This window comes from Capricornis sumatraensis, chromosome 5, assembly GCF_032405125.1.
Source record: "Capricornis sumatraensis isolate serow.1 chromosome 5, serow.2, whole genome shotgun sequence".
Classification (NCBI taxonomy): Eukaryota; Metazoa; Chordata; class Mammalia; order Artiodactyla; family Bovidae; genus Capricornis; species Capricornis sumatraensis.
Genome location: NC_091073.1, coordinates 56,154,750 through 56,177,520, shown reverse-complemented (window position 1 = coordinate 56,177,520; position 22,771 = coordinate 56,154,750). Strand labels below are relative to the sequence as shown.

The 22,771-nt window shown below is 39.8% G+C and overlaps 1 protein-coding gene across 5 annotated transcripts in view; it reads left to right on the top strand.

Moving 5' to 3' along the window:
* The window catches only part of ST7 (suppression of tumorigenicity 7), a 273,873-nt gene that overhangs the window by 140,936 nt on the left and 110,166 nt on the right, over window positions 1–22,771 (top strand). For all 5 annotated transcript variants that reach the window (XM_068972731.1, XM_068972729.1, XM_068972728.1 and 2 more), the window contains exons 2-3: window positions 8,308–8,390; window positions 18,965–19,124. In XM_068972731.1, coding sequence (XP_068828832.1) covers window positions 8,308–8,390; window positions 18,965–19,124 — 243 coding nt within the window. The remainder of the gene's footprint in view (window positions 1–8,307; window positions 8,391–18,964; window positions 19,125–22,771) is intronic.

Sequence of the window (22,771 nt, the reverse complement as noted above, 5' to 3'; positions counted from 1 at the left end):
TTACAATACTGATTTCAGCCATCCTATAGATGTGTGTATTATAGCTCACTGCAGTGATACTGGACCTTTCTAGAACTCAGCCATCCAGTCATTTCAACTCCTCAACCACCAAGCTGTATATATATATAATATATATATATATATTTTTAAGCCAGTGTATATGGCACATACAGATGAGCATCAAAGAATTACCAATGGGAGGTCACAGGTCTTATTTTACCTAGTTCCAGTGCACATCCTTTGGCTTTGCTTAGCAATCTTATCAAAGGAACATTTTTTTAAATGCATATTCTATCTCCTACCCTACAGGCCATGGGGTCGCAAAGAATCGGACATGACTGATGCGACTTAGCACGCACACATGCACCCTACCCCAAGGCTGATGTAGGAGTACCAACTTTCTATTTCCAGAGTAATACTCAGATGAAGAATTGACTGTTAATTTGTTTCCATGTCTGTTTCTTCCACAAAATGCAGAGCTCCTTGAGGATAAGAACTATGTATTATATATTTTTGTATCCTTAGCATTGTACAGTGTTTGACATATATTGCGTGCTCAGTCGTGTCCAATTCTTTGTGACCCCATGGACTGTAGCCTGGCAGGCTCCTCTGTCCATGGGATTTTCCAGGCAAGAATACTGGAGTGGGTTGCCATTTCTTCCTCCAGGGGATCTTCCTGATCCAGGGATTGAACCATGTCTTCTGTGTCTTCTGCATTGACAGGCATATTCTTTACCACTGCAACACTTGGGAAGCCCCCTTGACATACATTAAATATCAGTATTTATTGAATGACCAAAGTTGGTTACTTGCCTTTGAAGGAACCGTAGATTTTTAAGTAGCTTATTAAAAAGGAGAGAAAGCAGTTTGAAGCAGGCACACAATGACAACAAATAATAGTATGCCAGGTGACAAAAATATGAGAAAGACTGAAAAAACACATTAGTCTGGGATCACTTCATTTTGGAGGGAAAGAATATAGGGTATTGAAAGGGCTTCTAAAAATATTGCTGAATGCTAGCACAGTACTATAGTTTATATTCATTTTGATGACTTACAGCCATCAAGTAAAGATTGAAATATTTTCTGAATATTTTGTTTAAAGATGCCATCAAGTATGTGATGCATTTTGGAAAGATTTCCTTATAAAATTGCTTTGAAAAAGAAAACTGATTTTTAATAGGGCTTTCATGGTGACTCAGATGGTAAAGAATCTGTCTGCAATACAAGAGACCCAGGTTCACTCCTTGAGTCTGGAAAATCCAGGGAAGATCCCCTGGAGAAGGGAATGGCTACCTACTCCAGTACTTTTGCCTGGAGAAACCCATGAACAGAGGAGCCTGGCAGGCTACAGTCTATGGGGTTGCAAAGAGTCAGACCCACGACTGAGCAACTAATATATTCATTTTCACTTTAGTCCAAATAATTCATTACTGAGGGTTCTATATAGCCAAGGCCTTACTATGTGAGGATAGCATAAGTATGTCTGGACTTTCTTGATTTAGCAGTGAGTAGTGGTCATTCAGTCTACCTAATAAGCATCTCACAATGTACAGGTACTCTAGGGACAGAAACACACACACACACACACACACACACACACACACACACACACACACACACACTCCCAGAAGAACAGGTCCCAGCCATTAAAGAATTTCAATTTTTCTAGACTTATGAATTTTTTTTAAAAATCAGAAGTCCTGAGGAATGATTGTTAATGACTTTATCACCTATCAAACATTGAGTATCCCTGTGGACCAAGTTTTTTGCTGGGTGCTGGATGATGGAGAACCTCCAGTGACTGCTTGGAGGTGAGAGGAGGCCTGGGCCTGGAGGACCATGTTTCCATAAGGCTTCTGTCTCATTGTAGAAGTTTCTCCTGTTAGAGGCAATTATGTCTTTTTTTCTTCCTGATGTCAAACAGTTTATGAGAAATAAGAAGAGTCATAAATCTTCAACTCTAAATTAAAGCATGTTTTAAATAGCTAAAAATGTAAAAGACTTAAACAAGCTGCTCTCCTGTTCTTGACTATAGTCTCTCATCATGAGCCTGCTTGTAAATAAAAGGGAACAGGTAATCTGAGATCTCGCTTCTCCAGGTCCTTTGGGTTACCAAGGTTTATATGTGACTGGGCTTTGGACAGTCCTTCGTTGTTGACAGATGGACTCCCTCCAGCAAGGGACAAGGAGCCATGAAGATTAAGCATTGCTTCAATGTAGTTTCTCCATCACAAATGAGGAAAGAAAGAATGTGCTCAGCTCCACTCCTCAGTAGAGCCAGATGCCTGATAAAGCAGAAACAGTATACCTGTAAAACTGCCAATGCAACGTCAAGGGTAGAGGGAAGAGTTGACAGAATGATTTATGAGGGTTTCTTGCAATAAGAACACGTCTAAAAATATACTTCCATGTCTTTCTCCTCTCAAGGATAAATGCTACAGAATTTATCCAGGGAACTGTGATACATAAAAGCCTGAGACCTTGTCACAGCCTAGGGAGACCAGGGTGAAGGGCAAGGAGAGGGGAAGCAGAAACAACAAACGAGGAAGCATGCTCCTGGTGTGCTTTTAATCTTCTGTTGAACTGACATGGTTTTACAGATGTAAAACTGATTTTTTTTGAAACATGTAAATATTGTAAATTTAATATGTGGCCTATTTAAAAAAAAGTTTACTGGGGTAAAATGAAGATATTTGGTTTCCAGATTTAAAAAAAATTTCCTTTGAGCTTCTACTTTAATATCAGTAGATCTGCAAAGGCAGCCACAGATTAGCATGTGGAATAGCTTGCTCTCATGGAAGCAGAGTTTGAAGCTGCATTTTATTTATGAACAGTTGAGAAAGAAGCTCTTGGAGCAGATAGAGTTGGCTTATCTTAACACCCTTTCTGGGCTCACTGCAGTTAGCCAGAGCTATTGGATATCCACATGGATTTCTTTGACTTCTATAATGGCTGCCTTCAGACTCACCCTCAAGTTTACTTCCATCTCAAGCAGTGAGAATCCAGTTCAAAGGACCCTTCTGTTAACTGGCTCTGTTTTGTAGGACATCCGTGTTTAGCATAAAGACAAATCACAGTGCAGGTGATCTATTTCTTGGGCTGTGGTCTGTACCGCAGTGCTTGGCATACAGTAGGTGCTCCGTAAATGCTAGATGACTACTATTCCTACTGTTACTTATACATTCAGCTCAGTCTCCTCTGCTTTCTATGCCATAGTAATAGAAGATGCCCAATCACAAAAGGAAGAGTAATATAAAAAACAACAATAATATTATTTGATGACATCTACTGTGTTAGGCAATTTATCTAAACTGTCACATTGAGTTCTCACAACAACCCTGTAAGACACATTATCTTATGTTGTAGATAATGAAACAGCTCCAGAATCATAGATTTTCAACTTGTATTGAAATAAATTTTACTTATATTTATTTTCTAAGAAAAGTAAGAATTCAGAGTTCCCTATTTCTTCAGTATTCTTTTATCTACTCCCTGCATCAAGTCACTAGAGAGAAGTCCTTGATAAATGATTTTGGAGAATACCAAAGAGCGGTAAACACCTTTAATTTTGAGAAGTGCAATCTGAACTCATCTTCAGTTGTCTCATCTGAGAATAGCTACAAGTAATCTCACCTGGGTAACTCTTGGTTCACCCTACAAGTCTCAGATGGGACGCTTACACTTGGCAGACATTTCTCTTGGTCTCCTAATCCCTTTGAGTGCTGTATGTCTTCCTAACTCCCTCATGTGTTCTCTTAGTCGTTTACTTACCTCTCTCACCCCTTGAATTATAAGCCCCTTGGAGGGACTCTGCTCCTTGCTCTATCCCCAGCACCCCACCCAGGGTGACACTCGGCAAGTATGAACTGGTTGTGAGGGGGTGAGGAAAGGCCTGTTTCAGTCTGAGCCTCAGAGCAGCTCTGGGAGGGTGTCAGAATTTCCCAGGGTGGCTCAGAGGTTAAAGCATCTGTCTCCAATGCGGGAGACCTGGGTTCGATCCCTGGGTCAGGAAGATCCCTTGGAGAAGGAAATGGCAATCCACTCCAGTATTCTTGCCTGGAGAATCCCGTGGACAGAGAAGCCTAGTAGGTTACAGTCCATGGGGCTGCAAAGAGTCGGACACGACTGAGCGACTTCACCTTCACCACTGCTGCTGGTTTCAGTCCAGAGACCAAGTCTCCTAACCCCTCTCTCTTTCCCAGGCATAAAGCTTTTACACAAAGTCTCTCTCTCTCTCTCTCTCTTTTTTTTTTTCCAATACAGCTTAAATAGATATAGTTTCTTTAACCTTTCTTCTAGGGACTTTAGTCCTAATCTTTTCAGTGATTGCTGATTGTCATAACTTTCTAATTCTTTCTACTTCACACGCCCTATTTTAGCAAGGCATTAAATGGAACACGGGACAAAGCAGACCCATGTTTTTGGGTGTTATAGACTTTATCATACTGCATATTCAGTTCTGTCTAGTCAGTACCTCCTAGTCTTTGATGCTGCCTTAACCTGTTCATTCTACTTGTATAAAGTAAAATATATCTTGAGGAGTCAAACACTCTTTAAGCGTTTTGTGTTCAGTGTGTTCTCCAGGAGTGTAATTTGGGAGTTGTTTGTGCTCTGAAGAATATGCGGGAAGACTCTTGGTGTTACAAGGGCCAGAAACAGGGCTGGCTCCTCAGACAGGACCTCAAAGGGCCGTCCCACGTGGTTCCTGAGTAGGCCCTCTGGTATTCTAGTTCCCAGCTCACAGGGGTGACTCTTGACTCTCCACAGTTGACATGTTGCATTATCTTCCTACCTCCTCTCTTCCGTGATCCAGAGAGGTCATTGAGCTTTCAGTTCATTTACCCACCCCTCTTACCTAGTTTATTCTCAGACCTGTACTTAATTCCAGACTGTGCCAAGTTTTGACTTCCCTGGTGGCTCAGATGGTAGAGTCTGCCTGCAATGCGGGAGACCTGGGTTTGATCCCTGGGTTGGGAAGATCCCCTGGAGAAGGACAAAGCAACCCACGCTGGTATTCTTGCCTGGAGAATCCCCATGGACAGCGGAGCCTGGTGGGCTACATCCATGGGGTCACTAAGTCAGACACGACTAAAGTCCAGCATCTTCAAAACGCCTGAAGAAACATTCTCTGAGGCCTGCCATCCTTGAATAATTGACGCAATATTCTTTGAGCAATGACCTGTTAGTGTGTCCAGCAAGGTCAGATGAAAAGCTTTCTGACTTACTAAGTTTTTAATTTTATGAATTGATTCTTACCAAAGCTAAATTAGTCTTTACCATTTGTTTTGCCTGAGTCCCAGCAGCTATGGAGATAGTATTCCTATGTCTATAGATGTCAGGAAATATCCAGTTTATGTTTCAAACTGTACTCCCCAAAGTTTTCTGTCTAATGTTTAGGTATTTCAGCAGGCCCCCCCTCATATTTTCAGAAATAATTTCCAGTGACTCTGATGAAAGTAGGCAAGGTATTCCTAGGTTGAAGACAGTCTGGTTTGCAATGTGCACCTCTCATTTAACGGAGGAATATTTAACTAGATGCTTCCCTTCAGGGTGGCATCCTGCCTCCTCCCGCCACCCCCCTACCCACCCACCCCCGCCCCGCCCCGGGGAATAGCAGTAAAATCATCCATCTTTTAGCATCTCTCCTTTAGAGCTTCCTCTCCCTTTCAAGTGCAAGACTACTGTTTTCCTTTTGCTGTTTCGTTCCTTCATGCTTTTCAGCTTTATCCTCATATGCACCCTTGATAACATGAGCCTGAGCTCTGGGGGCTGGATAACTGTGTTTAGGGCTTTGCCCAGCCACCAGCTATGAAATAAGATGAATAATAATATTGCCCTCACAGAGTTGAAGTGAGCATTGAGTTCTCCAGTCTGTGAAATTGCTATTGTAAACTTTAAATACATAGATAGATTCAAATGGCAAGTACTAATTGTTAATATTTGTGCCCAGAATTGCCAAATGCCAGGTCTTAATGATGTTACCCAGAATGTTTAGTAAGACTATAAAATTAGTAGGTTATTAAATGACCACCTTCCACTCTCTATAAATGCTTCTATCTCTGCTTCTCTCATTCTCTATTTGTCTGTTTCTTTTAGTGCCCACCATTCTCTCTCCCAGCTCTGGTATATATAACTGGATGTAGTAGAGAAGCCTGTTTTAATTGTTTCTGATGGTTGCTATATAATTTTAAGTAAAACTGAATGTATAGAAGGTTTATTTTTCTCTCTTTTAAAAACTCACATAATTTTTTCACTTGTCAATTGGTTCTTCAAATTTTATCTCGGGTGGATCAGTAATTTTTCAGTAGCTAATCTTTTTCTCTCCATTGCTTTATGCTTTTAGCTGGACTACCAAAGCACGTCACAATTCAGGCAGTGCTTTCCCTCTTTCTTTTAGAAATAGATTTCGTTGAATTCTATGTCCCCAGAAACTTACTGAGAAGTGTGTGGTACAGATAGGAATGTTCATAATTATAGAATAACAAAGTGAATGGTCTATTTTGGTGACTTAAAAAAAAAAGGAAATGTTGAATCAGTCATAGTGTGAGGAGGGGAATTTTGAGAATTTTAGGCACCTCAGAATCAGACTGTCAGTTACAAGCTTTAGGTTTGTAACTAGAATTGTTTGCTCGATTTTTTTTTAATATCTTTTTAAGAAATCTGCCTCTTTCTATAGAGACTGTTATGTGGAAGTGACAAACCACAGTCTTTTTTTTTTAATGGCCAAGTGCAGGACCACATTTCAGCTGTGCCTCTTCTTGCCTTACAGCCCTAGGCCGAGCCCTCCTTCCGTGCCTCCTCTGCCTCCCCGAAAGAGTCCACTTAGTCATGTTGTGACTTTAGACTGAGCACTTTGTTAGTCCAGATTTGTGATGGCAAATGATAGACCACGAGTCCTTCAAACTGGTTTGATTAAAGTGGGTGTGGGGGGAGGATGGTTTGCTGAGACCAGGCCCATGGTCAGGAAAGACGGAATCAGTGCATTCTTCTACATCTCTGCCTTTGGGAAGGTCCACAAATGTCTGAGAAGGCTGATGTTTGGGACCTCAAGCAGGCCCTGTCCTTCGCTCACATGGCCCTCCTGTCTTCCTCCTGCCCACTTTGGTGTGGTTAACTCCTGCTTACACTCCTGGACATCTTCCTGAGCCCCCAGACCAAGATGCATACCTTTTAGGTGTTTTCGTAAAATTCTGTGCACAGGCCCTTCTATGCACTTATCAAAACCGTCTGGTGATTGTTTATTTACTTGTCTGTTCGCAGCTAGACTTTGGCCTTCTAGATGGCGGGAGCTATGTCTGATTCATGCTTCCATTCTTTGTCCACAGTCTCATTCATAAGCAGAGAGAAGCGTTTGTTGAATGAGTGAGCATGGGATCTCTGTTCATGTTGGTGACTTTGCTTTCTGGGCTGAGCTCGGGACAAATGCCAAAGCCTTTTCCCCTAATGACATAAAAGTCCTACTTATAATGTTCTTCATTGAAACAGGATTGGATATGATCCCCTTCCACAAGTACTTCAGTTAAGAAATGTGAATATGCAAGCAAAAAACCATTTAGGTCAATTGTTGTTTGGTTTGCAAAGTTTTGTGCAATTTCTAGATACAAATAATGACTTAAAATATACTTATAAAATGTGTAAGTGACCTTACTTAATGGGCAAGCAGATCTACTGTAGTGTTGATTTGAACAGAGTGGCAGGAGCTAGTCTTACCATTGTACTTTCATTTTTATTGGTTTAGTTTTCATCTTTTCTCCATTGAATCCAATTACTTTGATGAGCAATCTAACAACCTTATAAGTTAGTTGAAAAAACTGTATTAATATATGCTAACATTTCTTTTTCAGGGGTGATCATAGTATTAGAATCTTTAATAAATCTTTAATACAGTTAATTTTTGTTTGTTTTAAAGTTGAACTACCATTTGTTGGCTCATCAAAAACTCTGATGTGTGGGCCCCACACACCAGATATGTTTTATATTAGAGCATCTTCCATTCCTCTTAACAGTTCAGTAACCGGCTTTGATTTGACTCTTCAGTGGCTATAAATTCATGAAAATTGTTCACAATGATAGTTTTCAAAACTGCTCTTTCTTCTTGTATGTAATTGTTTTCTTTTAGGATATGTAACTTGAACCTAGTATTCTGAGCCTGTGTGATGCTGAAGCATTTTAATGGTACTTGGCTATGATTCTAATAACTCTGGTCATCAGAAACAAATGATTTCACCAGAAAGAAAAATGAGAGTTGGTTTTACTGATGATATACTCATGCATTCCCTGTTCTCCCTCTTTCTTGTTTTTCAGTGAGCATGTTTTTGAACACATTAACACCGAAGTTCTACGTGGCCCTAACAGGAACTTCCTCACTAATATCAGGGCTTATTTTGGTAAGTGGTGGAATTCTTCCTATTTAAAAATGTGCTGATTATTAATATATGTGTTATATATGTGCAGGAAAAAACTCTGCAAGAGTACACAGCAGCAGCTTACAATGATTGCATGTATGTGTATGTTGAGTGGGAGACCTGCTAGAAGCCTTGCACTGTTCAGATTATGTTTTTAAAATATGTTTGAAATGAAAATTTTAAAAATTGTATGCTACTTTTGTTGAAGGGAAAAACAAAATGTAGGCAAAATGGAAAATACAGGAGGATGTAATTCTGTGTCAAATTCTAATGTCTTAGATACTCTATAGCAAGTGTGACTCAGCTAAACTAAAATGTTTTTCCTTCATTACTGTTTTCAAAATGGATTATTGGACATAATCAAGATCAGGAGAAATATAGCTCAGTTTCTTTAAATGTATTGACATAAATGTGGCAGTTCTAAGCTTCCCCCCTCCATCTCCTTTTCTTCTAAAATTTACATATATTTCCCTATTGTTTCCTTGAAAAAAGATCCCAAATAGGCAAAAAGCAATATGATAATCATTTGCATTATCACATTGGCTCCATTGCCTTATACTCTAAAACAAATAGTGAAGTGTAATAAGTTATAATACTTACAGAAGTTTTCTTTAAGTGACCGTAAAGGGAGCCATCTAAACTAGTGGAATCACTCTAATATAGTTAAATTTATGTTAAGAATCTTTGAGAAGAAAGAAGTTTTAGAAAGTTTTTTTTTTCCCCTTCTGTACATAAAGCTGTGATTACTATTAATTATAGAGACATGGGCAAGAAAAAATACAATGAGGTAGCTACTAGTATTGTTTTCATTTTACTAATACATAAGCTAGATAGGAAGTAACCTGCCTTAGGTCACATAGCTGGCAAATAGTGGAGCAGGATTTCAACCCAGTCTGGCTTGCACCAGAGCCTGTGCTTTTAACACTCATTTCACCACCTTTCTGGTTAAGTGGGTGTCTCAGAATTTAATTAATTAATTAATTAAAGTTAAAGAATCCACCTGAAATGCAGGAGACCTGGGTTCAATCCCTGGGTCAGGAAGATCCCCCGGAGAAGGGAACAGCTACCCACTCCAGTATTCTTGCCTGGAGAATCCCCATGGACAGAGGAGCCTGGCAGACAGCAGTCCATGGGGTTGCAAAGAGTCAGACACGTCTGAGTGACTTTCACTTACTGGTTAAGTTCTCAGCTGTTTTTCTAGCTTCTGAACAAATGGCAGGTCTGAATTTTATTCTAGTAGTATCTCAGTGTGGGTTCACTAGCCTATAAATTAATTACCAGAATGCAGGTTGTTTCCTTTCACTCTGGTGTGTGTGTGTGTGCTTAGTTCAGTTGTGTCTGACTCTTTGCGACCCCCTGAATGGTAGTCCACCAGGCTCCTCTGTGCATGGGATTCTCCAGGCAAGAATACTGGAGTGAGTTGCCATTTCCTTCTCTAGAGGTTCACTCTGGTGAGCTAAGCCCAACAGTCGTTTTCCCTTCTCACTTAGGGATGATGATGTTCCATCTCCCTGCTTCTCTCCTCTGAATAAAGGGATTTTCTTGGACCATGACCATCTTTGCAGACCTAGGCTGGTAATGCTTTCTCCCTGTGTGTGAATTGCAGTTGCTGATGCCTGATGATCACTGTTGTGCTGTTTTATGATGTATTTACTTTGTTGCTTTCTTAGGAACTAGAGAGTTCTCCTGACTGACATAAAACTTTGTGCAAAGGAAATCCTCTGATGTGGGAAGATTTTGAAAGGCCTTCTCAAAAATGCTTGGTTTATAATGAGGTCAGAGTCACTACCATGTGTGGGAATAGCTCTCGTTTGCTTTAGGCTCCAGCTTTAGAGGTTGTTGACACTGGGGCTATCAGCTCTTGGGGATGCAGCTTTGCTAGCCCTTGCAATGCACCCTGGGCTGAGGTTTCTCTTCGGCTACTGTTCCTTTCTGTCAAGTGCGTTTCATGGAGAGGCAGCATTGGGATAAAGGATCGGGTGCTTTGCGAAATAGCTGTGTGCATAGAATTGCATAGTGGTTTCCTGGCACCAGAGAAACAATTACCTAACTACTCTTTCCTGAGCAATGTCAAGGGAGCCAGATGGTGAACACAGAAGCTGCAGGGCTGTCCCTGAGGAAATTTCTTCTTTGGGGACCTCAGGATTCCTATGCTGGAGGCTGAAGTTATCATGCAGTGTGATGTCTTAGGCAAAGAGAGCTAAACACAAACAAACAAACAAACAGAACCCCTGCTATTTTTACCCTGTGAAGGAAAAATCAATTAACTGAACAACATACATAGAAATAAAATGTGTTTGGCAAATGTTGCTGTCTTTTACACTAATGTGTTTAAAAATAAATGAGGACATAGCAGCGTGTATTTTACTAGATGTCACTGGTATCTCTTAATTTTACAGATTGAAAGCCAGCAATGAGTTTGTTACACCACCTACTTCTCACTCTTCCCTTACAGTTCCCAGGCCCATACCCCATCTGGGCACCTCTATCCTTGCTGATCTTCATGCTGCCCCTCAACCCATTTATCACAGTAGTTCTCATCTCAGCCCAGTCCCAGCCACAGGAACGGCACATGTTGCTGCTGCTGCTGCTAAGTCGCTTCAGTCGTGTCCGACTCTGTGCGACCCCATAGACGGCAGCCCACCAGGCTCTGCTGTCCCTGGGATTCTCCAAGCAAGAACACTGGAGTGGGTTCCCATTTCCTTCTCCAATGCATTAAAGTGAAAAGTGAAAGTGAAGTCACTCAGTCGTGTCAGACTCTTCGCGACCCCATTGACCGCAGCCTACCAGGCTCCTCCATCCATGGGGTTTTCCAGGCAAGAGTACTGGAGTGGGTTGCCATTGCCTTCTCCAGTTATCACAGTTCAAACCCACCAATTTAGTCTTTTATCTGCTCTGGGAAGGACAGGCCCAGTCTGCTTGACGTGGCCTCTGTGGGTGATGTTTATTTCTATGGAAAACATTTATGGGTTTTATTTTTGCTTTTGAGAATGGTAAGGTAGATATGTGGAGAAAATGCTCCCTTAATTTCTAAAAATATTGGTAGAATAGAGAAAATGCTGCCATACTGACATTTATAATAGACCCCTGTATCCCTGTTAATGTGTTAGACATGCTCCTATGCCTGCGGGTTATGCATATATGTTCAATAGAGGGATATGGGAAAAAGCAGCCAAAGCATAATTTTTAAAAATGAGAATCAAGAATAAAAAAGAAAATTAAAATAATAAATAAAAGAGTTAATTCAGGGATCCAGTGTAAAACAATAGTTTTCAGGAAAGTGAAAGAAGAGATAATAATTAGATAGGAATCAATTGTAAATAAAGGCCCTTTTGTTGTGTTTTCCACTCTATGCCAGGTACTGTTTTAAGTACTTTGAATATATTATTTCATTTAATTCTAAGTGAATTCTAATATTAACTTTATTGAAATTCTAAGTGGTTGATATAGCCAGTGCCTCTAGCTGTTAAGTATTTTTGTTGTTGTTCAGTCACTCAGTCATGTCTGACTCTTTGCAACACCATGGACTGCAGCATGCCAGGCTTCCCTGTCCTTCACCATCTCTTGAAGTTTGCTCAGACTCATGTCCATTGAGTTGGTGATGCCATCCAGCCATCTCATCCTCTGTCATCCGCTTTTCCTCCTGCCTTTAATCTTTCCCAGCATCACGGTCTTTTCCAATACGTCAACTCTTTGCATCAGATGGCCCAAGTATTGGAGCTTCAGCTTCGGCATCAGTCCTTTCAATGAATATTCAGGGTTGATTTCCTGTAGGATTGACTGGTTTGATCTTCTTGTAGTCCAAGGGGCTCTCAAGAGTCTTCTCCAGCACCACAGTTCAAAAACATCAATTCTTTGGCACTCAGTCATTTTTATTGTCCAGCTCTCACATCCATACATGACTATTGGAAAAACCATAGCTTTGACTATATAAACCTTTGTAGGCAAAGTGATGTCTCTGCTTTTTAATATGCTGTCTACATTTGTCATAGCTTTTCTTCCAAGGAGCAAGTGTCTTTTAATTTCATGACCAGAGTCACCATCCACAAGTGATTTTGGAGCCCAAGAAAATTAAGTCTGTCATTGTTTCCATATCAATTTGCCATGAAGTGATGGGACTGGATGCCATGATCTTCATTTTTTGAATGTTGAGTTTTAAGCCAGCTTGCTGAGTATAAACCAACACAAAATTTATGTAATTTTGCCAAGGATACATATAACAGACAGATGGTGGGATTTAAATTTGGATCTGTCTGACCATGCCCTCTGTCCCCTCCTGTTTAAAAGTAAGGGAGTGGGACTAGAAGCTTGTTATGGCTCCTTTCAACTCTTTTTCATTCATCTAAAATCTTGACCTCCATTTGACTTGAAAATTATGCAGTTGCAGTGCTAGAGGAAGGAACCCTCAGAAGTCATCCAGTTTAAGTCAGTAAAAACCTAAGGAATAGGCACCCAGAAAACCTATGACTTGTAAGGTCACCTTGCTAGGTAAGAGTATAAGGAAGATTAAAAGTGTAAATTTTCACTGCTTTGTCCCAGGATCATTGTTCATCTCATAAATGTGTTGACCAGGAAGATGGATTGCAGCAGTGTGTAGTGGGTGATGTGTTCCTTTTAACAGACCCACAGAAGTGGACCACGTAGATAAGAAAGCAAAAAGAAGGAAAGGAAAAGAGAAAAGAAGATAAAAGAAAGAGAGAGGCAGAGAGACTATAAACATCTCTGGAGGAAACTTTTTCCAGTCAGCTGTGGCTTAGGTCAGACTTGGTTAGTCTAGAACATAAAGCATCACTTAACCACAATTTATAATTCCACTTATGACATTTATGATCTTATCCTCTCTGTGACAGAAGCATCATATAGGCTGAAAATATGTCTGTGTAATACCTTGCTAATTCTTAAATATTTGTTGAATGCACATAGATTCAGTGAACAAATGAATTAATTGATTGTGTCTGGGAATTATCTGGGAGCTTGTTTAAAGTGACGGATTCTGAATACTGCTCCAGACTAGCCAAGTCAGAATCCCTGGAAGAAAGCTGGCCCCCAGGATTAGCTGACAGAGCTTTGGGCATCATGGCAAAGGCTCACATCTCCCAGTTGTCAGTGGTCGCTAGGTGACTTTACCCCAGGACAGTGATCCTCCTGTCCAGGTCATAGTCATTAATGCTGCAATGCAGACACTGAGGTGGGGATGGATCACTGGCTGTTGACCTTGAAAAGAACCTCAGTTCTCTTCCTTTTTTCTTTTCTTGAAGCCTTGGCATTAGGTGGCCAGGAATGGAGGTGGAAGGACATGAAGACAAGTTCTTTACACATCCCCTTCAACTGGTTAGGGGAACAGATGGCTGGTGGGGTGATTGGCTGAGGTCAAGGAAGAAGGAAACCAAGTCCTGTACCATAGCTCTTCAGTATTTCTAAACAAAATAGGAAGGAGCCAGGAATGTTTAAAAAAAAGAAAGAAAATTGTCTTGAGGAATTGGGAGGGACTTTGAAAGAGTCAGTGATTCAGAGCAAAGGATCTACTTGAGAATTCTAACAGGAAACTTCTAAAAAGGTTTCGGATATTACTATAACCCATGCCAACTGCCTTGGTTTATCTTCTTTAAGCCTAGAAGATCGCCTCTTGCCAAAAATCTGTTTACCACCAGATGCATTTCTGAAGACATAGAGCAGGTGTCAGTTTTGCAGCCTATTTGAGAGTAGTCTGCCAGAGTTTCATATTTCCTCTTCAGTCTCTACCATAGCTGTATCTATCCTGTGATATCATCATCTATTTAATCCTTGGGAAACACATAGCCAATTTCAGGCTGTGACATCTTTGTGTTTCCCATGGGTTTAATGGAGTTTGTGTGGAATCATTATGGTGCTTCTCTGTGGAAATCTTGAAGCATTTTTGAGTAAGATAGGAAAGTCCCCATAAGTGAAGATAAAGAAGTATTATATATGCAAAACATGCAATTCAAGAAGGGGAGTTCTTAATGGATAGGATAAATCCAGGCATCTTTAGGAAAGATTCGGCTTTTAGGTTCGCAAGTCAGATGAAAGGGCCTTATTTGTTTACTCTTTGCCAGACTTTTGTTCCTTCCCTGCCGGTGAAAATGAGGTGTTTGCATCTTAGGCCAGCTGGAGACCTGAATCTCCACTCCCAGCCTGCAGCTGCAGGGCTCCTTGATCTGATAGTAATGGAGAAGTTTACAAGGCCTAGAAAACTGGGTTCCTGACAAATGAGTCTTTGTTTTAAGTGTAATCTGGGTCCTGAGTATAGCAATGGCCCTTTGGTCCTGTAAGGTATAGATCCAAACCATTGCTTTGATCCTCACATTCCCAATTCCACCCCCACTTTCCTTATTCTCAGACGATAATCCTTTCCTGCATCTCCACTAAGATAACTGTCACCTACTTTTCATCCGTTTGTTGCCTTTTTACCTGTGAAACAGGTCGTCTCACACCCTATTTCCCAAATAGAATGTATTTGTCTGTGCACTCATGCTTCCCATTCATCCTGTCGTAGAGTAAGAAATGGTAAGTTACTTTTCTCAGGCAGGGCAAATGTTCTTCCTGGGCTCTTGGTGTCCTGCCTCTTGGTCATTTGTACTCTTTTGCACTTCAGTTTCTCTTGTTCCACTTGATTCTTTCCTTTCCAACAAATATATATAGGTCTCCCTTTTTTAATAACTAACAAAATGAACACAAAACCTCTCATTGGTCCTGCTCTTTATTAAGACAGTATCCCATAAGTCACCAGACCAACCCTTATCATCCATCCATTCAACCTTTCAGCCGTCTCTCCATTCAATTATCAACCATCCATCCATCCAACATTAAGAGTGACTTTTTTTACACATTATATTACTGAGCCCCACAGAATCAAGAGAACCAACTAAGACAAACAACTTGGCTGTCTTGCAATACATTAGGGCCTTTGCCTTTCATCAGGATGGTAGGGTCTTACTGACTCACCAAATAACAAATCTAATTGGTGCTTTTTAGTTCTCATCTTACTTGATCTGTATAATTCTTGGTGTAGACAGATTACATTTTAAAAGACTATGAAATGTGTAAATTTATATTTAAATTTTGTGGTTATTTGTCAGATTTAAAAACTGTTTTGTTCCACAATGGCAATTCCATTAAGCTACTAGCATGTCTAAGGGCTAATTTTAAAATCTAAATTTGTTTATGAGAGCTTTGCTGTTTACATTGTAGGTTATGCACCAGGGAGAATAATTCAAAGTGACACCAAATATGTGCGTGTTAAATAACATCATCTGCCCATTTGGATCTGTGCAGCTTTTTAAAAATACTGTGAGGTTCTGGCCCAAGCCTGCTGTGTTTCAGGATATGGGACAGATCATTGGTGCTGAGACCCCAGATTAGAGGTTTTGGTTTGAAGTTTAAGAAGGCTTTAAGTCCTGTCCCACTTCCTTTTAGTAGCTTTTCGTTTAATTCGTATTGGAGTACCTGTCCCATGGTATTGTAGATACCAGTATAAAGGTCTGTATAGCCACATCTACAGCTCTAATAGGACAGATTAGAAGATCCTCCTTTGCCTTCCAAACAGTTGCATGAATAACCCAGTCTTCACTAAAGTCTGTTATCTTTGCATTAGAAATACTGCTTGGAAGGTCTGTGTCCTCTTATAATGCAAATGTTCCATTAATATGAAGCATTTATACCTTGGGATGTATTATCCAGTCCCATTTGATAGATTTCTGGATTACGTTTGATAGCTAAGCAGACAAAGAGACAGTAGAATAGGAGGGCATTTGGAAGTGAAGATTTGAAAAGGAAAATGACAAGTAAATCTGTTAAAATGAGCAAGAGATTTATAAAAAGATATCTTATTTTAGGGCCCTAGTAAGATTAGTGGCACAAGAACTGAGGCTTCCGGTTAAATAGCTACTGAGTTGGCTTTGTGACTTTGGACTACCTTAACATGTAGCCCTCATGCATTCTAAATGAAACTGAGGGTTCCTTTTAGTGCTGGGGTTCTCTGATTTGGCTGGATAAACTGAGAAATCCTAAAGAGTCACAAAATGGGGTTGTGTGTGTGTGTGTGATGAGAGCAAACTGTGAGAGGCGTTGTGGGCCTGTGGCATGGATTGGTAGTGTCAGGGGCCCTATCTGTGCTCTGTGACCCTGGAGCACAGCCTATGCTTGTTACGGAGTGTTTAGTGCTGTGCTACTGAATAAATGAAGGCCTGGCCGGTGCCCAAGCAGCATAATATAAAAAGCAGAGTCTTGAGGCAAAGAAAGCTCTTTCCCACAAGTGATTGAGAGCCATTGCTAGTTCTGTGACCATTGTTCTGGGTCCTTTGGAGCCTTCCTTCTCTTCAATAAAGGCAAAGCCAAAATCTTTTTTTTGGGGGAGGGGGGGCTGCGGTGGTCGGGACCATGGTAAGCAGCCTCCTTTTTCACAATGGTTAACAGGGCTTTCAGCCAACCATTTAGTAACAGACAATATGCTGTATTAGCCTAAACTGTAGAGTAACAAGAGGAGTGCATCATAGCAGTATGTGAGCTGTGCTGCCTATAGGAGGTATGCACAGCATCACTGTGATAAATAATAGCTTTGCTGTTACTTTTGAGAACCAGCTATACAGCAAGCACTGAACTAAGTCTTTTACATGGGGTTTGAATCTGGGTGATTTACATGAGTGTGAAATTAAGGACACTCAAGGATAAATAACAAATGTGATTTACACTTTATAGTTGAAGAAACTGATATTAAAATAGATAAAATAACTCCCTTGAGGTTACAAACTCCCTTCTGGATCTATGGTTCATAAATTTACCGTTCTTGAATGCTGTTCTTTCTTCAAACAACATCTCTTATTCCTCATGTTCCTACATTATAAGCTAGTCCTATCCCTTCTTAGCTTTTACATCATATTCTCCCTGTCTGCCCAGTCGGATTACTTAAATGTCTGTCTTAACGTGAAAATTCATAGAGTCAGAAGGGGTAACTCCTTGGCATTAAATCAAGTTCTCCTGTTATAGAATTGCAAACATTTGGTTTGATTGATAGTTCCTTCTGGTCATTTGTAGATGTTTTTTCTGTCTTTTAAAGGAATTTTTGGTAGAACAAAATAGAGAAATACCAATTTTTAAATGATAGCCCAAAGTCTGTTACAAAGAACTTAACTTTTCCCTTCTTTCATGTGTTAAAAACATTAAGTCCTCTGTTTTGGGAGGCCAGTCTAGCTAAAGGTTTGTCATTTTTGTTGATCTTTTCAAAGAACAAACTTTTGGCTTCATTGATTATATAGTACTTGTTTTTTGCATTCATTCATGAAGTATTTATCAAATCCTGGATATACAGTCATGAACAAAACATGTTTTTTACTCTCTCAAAATTCTTACTCTAGTGGGACATGTAGATATTAAACAAATGTCATAAATGCTGCCAAGAAGAAAAGCAGGGTGCTTTTGAGAGAGGCAAGAGAAGCTGACTGTAGATCTGGTGACTAGGAAAGAGCTCTGAGGAGGTGACATTTAGACTGAAATGAAAGGATGAGAGGCATCATCTTGTTTTTATGAAATAAGGATAAAGGGAATTAATTTTATGTAGTTCCACATTCTATATTATAGAAGTATAGTTCTTAGGAGACTCTGGGATATAGTTGATTCTTAAATTTCTTCTCTGTAATGATTTGTGACTGCTTATGGAACAGATTCAAAATCAGACAGGGAGGCCAGGAAAGGATGTGGGGAGAGCAGCTTCAGAGAGTGGTGAAAAGTGTTCAAGGGGAGGTGGGGCAGGTGGGAGGAATTGCGGGAGGTCGCTTGCTTCCCCCTTGCTTAGGAGTCCTGCTTTCAGTCTAGTCATATGAGCATCATTGCTTCTTTCCTCTTTTAAAGAAAGTTATTTCTTTTCTTCTTTGCAAACAGCACATTATTGGTAGGCTCATGAGCTAGGAAATGTTAATGGTGTACAACAGATACTAGTATTTATAAAGCACATCTCAGCTGGCAGACATTACTGAGTCTCTCAGCAGTTGGGTGCCAGAGTACCATGAACAGGGATAACTATTACTCTTCCTGTAAAGCTAGATTTCTCTAAGGAGATTTTTTCTTTTAAGGAATTTTGCTGTCTTAAAAATCTTGTGCAGGTATGGCCTTATCAGAATATAAAATGCCAAATATTGGAATATTTCATAAGCCACACTTTTAAAACTAGCTTCTTTGTATTTATTTCTGGAATTGCTTTTCAGCTGTGGTGATTTTATTATCAATATTATATAAATTTGGAGGAAAGTAATAATGAGCAGCTCTTAACAATGTTCTTTTACCATGACTGGGTATATAAATTTTCCTTAAAAGCCAGTATTAAGTGGGTAAAGCAACACTGAGAAGTTAAAATGTAAATGGTATTTGCTGCTGCTGCTAAGAATTTCTTAATTTTTAGAATTAAACACTTTTTTTCTGAATAAATATGTTTAAACCAGTATTTAAGGTGGGTATAATTAGTAGATACAACGTATTTTATGAGTATGTACAAAATTATAGCTGGTAACAGGACCGTAATCATGCTTACTATTTTTCTGTTCTAGATATTTGAATGGTGGTATTTTCGCAAGTATGGAACATCATTCATTGAACAAGTCTCAGTAAGCCACTTGCGCCCCCTTCTGGGAGGGGTTGACAACAATTCCTCCAACAATTCTAATTCCAGTAACGGGGACTCAGATTCCAACAGGCAAAGTGTCTCAGGTATGGAAAGTCCTTCAGTTTGCAATATTTACTTACTTTTACTACATTATTATGACTATAAGACAGTAAGAATGTTGTTATTTAAATATTAGACTTCAAAGAAAAATGCAATTTATTTTCCCAAGGAGTTGACAGCTTCTGCCAGAGAAGTTGAGTGTAAGCATCCCAGGTAAAGGAAATAGGTATCTTGTTTAATTTGACTTTTTCTTCCCTAGTGGCTCAGTTGGTAAAGAAGGTGCCTGCAATGCAGGGGACCTGGGTTTGATTCCTGGGTTCGGCAGATTTCCCTGGAGAAAGAAATGGCAACACACTGCTGTATTCTTGCCTGGAGAATCCCATGAACAGAGGAGTTTGGTGGGCTGCAGTCCATGGGGTTGCAGAGTCAGACACAGCTGAAGCAACTGAGCACACATGCACGCAAGCTGCTTCTCTGTTGCCAGTCTTGAATTCTGTCACAATCTTTTCCCTGTCCGTCTCATTTTTTGAACATGCCATGTTTTCTCACCACCCTCTGCCCAGAGCCTGTTTGCCCTCTTTCTGTGCTCGCTTATCTTTCACATGTGCTGTGCTGTCGCTTCCAACTCTTTGCCACCCCGTGGACTGTAGCCTGCCAGGCTCCTCTGTCCATGGGATTCTCCATTCAAGAATACTGGAGTGGGCTGCCATTTCCTCCTCCAGGGGATCTTCCTGATCCAGGGATTGAACCCACGTCTCCTGCATTGGCAGGCAGATTCTTTACCACTGAGCCACACAACCCAACTCAAATGCTGCCTCCAGGGAAACCCTCTCTGAGAGGCTATGCACTATCTCTCCACCTTTGTTGACTCATAATATTTTTACTTTTAGCAACATTTACTAAATTATAATGAAATTTTTAACCTTACTGCTTAATCATAGTATCTCTAGCATTTTGAATAGTCTCTACTTTATCATTGAAACTCAGTAGATGAACGAATGAGGACATACAAGGCCTGTAATTTCTCCCCTCATAAAAGAAGAGGGATGAATATAATTTCCTAGATTGGTCTCTTCATCAATTCAGTAAACATTTCCCAAATCTCTAATGTGAACCTGGCCTGGTTCATATGAACATTATGGTTTAAAAATAATGCCAGAGTGCTTGCCCCCATCGAACTCTTGTGTCTGCTGAAGGAAGCAAAGTGTTCAGTGCTGTGATCATATGAGGGAAACGTGCAACACTATGGAGTACAAAGGAGGGGTTCCCAATCCAAACTAGGGGAGGAAGTTTGCTTCTTGAGGGAGATGGCACCAGTTCTGAGACTTGAAGGGTGAAGAAGAGATAAAAGAACTAAGTCAGATCTTTTTTTCTTTCCTCCGTAAAATAACTCAGTCCATATTTCATAACTGTCTAGCCAGGTGATAGGCATCAATGAGCATTGTGTGTATACATATATATGGAGAAGGAGATGGCAACCCCCTCCAATATTCTTGCCTGGAAAATCCCATGAACAGGGGAACCTGGTGGGCTACAGTTGAGGGGGTTGCAAAAGAGTCAGACACGACTTGGGACTAAACAGCAACTACATGTATGTGTGTATGTGGGCTTCCCAGGTGGCTCTGTGGTAAAGAACCTGCCTGCCAATGCTGGAGATGCAGGAAGCTCGAGTTCGATCCCTGGGTTGGGAAGATCCCCTGGAGGAGGGCATGGCAACCCACTCTACTATTCTTGCCAGGGAAATCTCATGGACAGAGGAGCCCAGTGGCCTGTAGTTCATGAGATCACAAAGAGTCAGACATGAATGAGCAACTGAGCATACAGCACACACACACGCACACAGACACACGTGCATAATATATAATTTCTGATGTTGATTCAGTGCTCTTTTATTAATAATATACTCTTTGCCAGCCCGCCATGGTAATGGGCACCTCTGGGTACATATTTATTTCATTCTAAAGGGTACATGTGTGAGAGATGGTACCACTGAGGTAACAAAATTGTCTGGGACTTTATAAACTCATCTATTTTGTGAAAGAAACAGAAAGAGATCTGACCAAATAAAATACCACGTTGACCAACTATTCTTACATGGGTGGCATATTATTCTAATGAGGAATCTTGATCCTGCAAACATTGTCACATAAGCAGTGTGGATAATCAACATCACTTTGCATCTGTCGGAAGAACCTGCAGGTTAAATGTACTGTCTGACCCAAGTTACTGTAGTCTTTGGATGACACAGAACATTGTAGAAAATTAATAGATTGAACACAGAAAGCAGCCTCATTTAAGGACATTTTTATTGTGAATGTGCTTTTATTTTCATTAAAATTCTTTCTACCCAATTTAAATCTCTTGACATCATTCCTTAATGTGACAAAGAGTTTATACTCTCCTTATTATCACTGTTACTTTGCTCTCTCTCTGTGGGTGCCTTGAACAAATTTTATGCATTATATAAATCTTGATGCTACTCTTAGTGCTTGTATAGCAGCTTTTAAAGGGAAAATTATAGTCCTTTATAAAAATACATTCTACAGTAATGATCATGGAAATTCCCAGTTTTAATTGTACTGAGTTTTTACTTCACCCAGATTGAGCTTTTGAGTATTATTATTAATTCTCTTCCTCCAGTATTGGCTGAATGTCTACTACTATGCATTCAATATTTCTATTCATCTCCTATAACAGATATAGCTTTTATGATCTGATTTTGTAACAGTATTCAAATAATTACATTTAGGAAAACAGAAATTACTCTGTCCTAGTGTGTTTAGGGCTCCCTCAGCCCACTGCTCCTTGACATTTGGGTTTCTACTATTTCACTAACTCAGCTCAACACACATGTATGTTGTTATGGAAATGCCAGATAACATGGGACTAATACCACTTCTCACTTCTCTTTTCTTGTAGTGATTTTTATTTTTGAACAAGCAAAATGCTATTATATGAAAATATGTTGTCTCTCTATATCTTTACCCGTAATCATTGTCTACTTCATTGTCTGGTTTCAGCTAAGTATAAAGGAAAAAGAAGATCCAAAGCTGAGAGTAATTAATATATTTTATTAAAATGGAGGAATTTGTTTCAAAATTTATACTGCCTTAGTAATAACAAAATTACTATTGCTTTAATAAAAGAATCATCACAAGACATTTCTTGGCTGAATATTACATGAAATAAACATGGCTAACCAAGTCCCATGAACATTGGCAAAGGCAGTTAAATAGTATTCCTTATTTGAAAAAAATCATCGAAAAAGCTAAAACAGAGAATACTATTAATATAAGCATTGGACTATATGAAAACTCATAGTATAGCTCTTTCCTTAAAATCATTTGTTTTATTAAAAGCTGAAAGACCTGGCCTACCTAAGAATAATTTGCAGTGGAGAAATGGGAATTGATTGTTATAGGACAGACTGTTCATATGCTGTTTAACATTTGGATCTGTGTAAATTGGCCCAAGTGCAAATCCTCTCAAAATTTGCAGTGATCTTTGTTTATGGACCAGAGCAGAAATGTATAATTAATAATACAGCTTCTTAATCTAGCCAAATTCCTGATTGTTTGGCTTAGGTTAGCATTTGTGAACATTTCACTTGTCTCAATTTATTTGGGAGCTAAATGGCTGTTTTTGTCACAAATACACAATTTCTGATAAACCTTGCTGATGTATTTTCCAC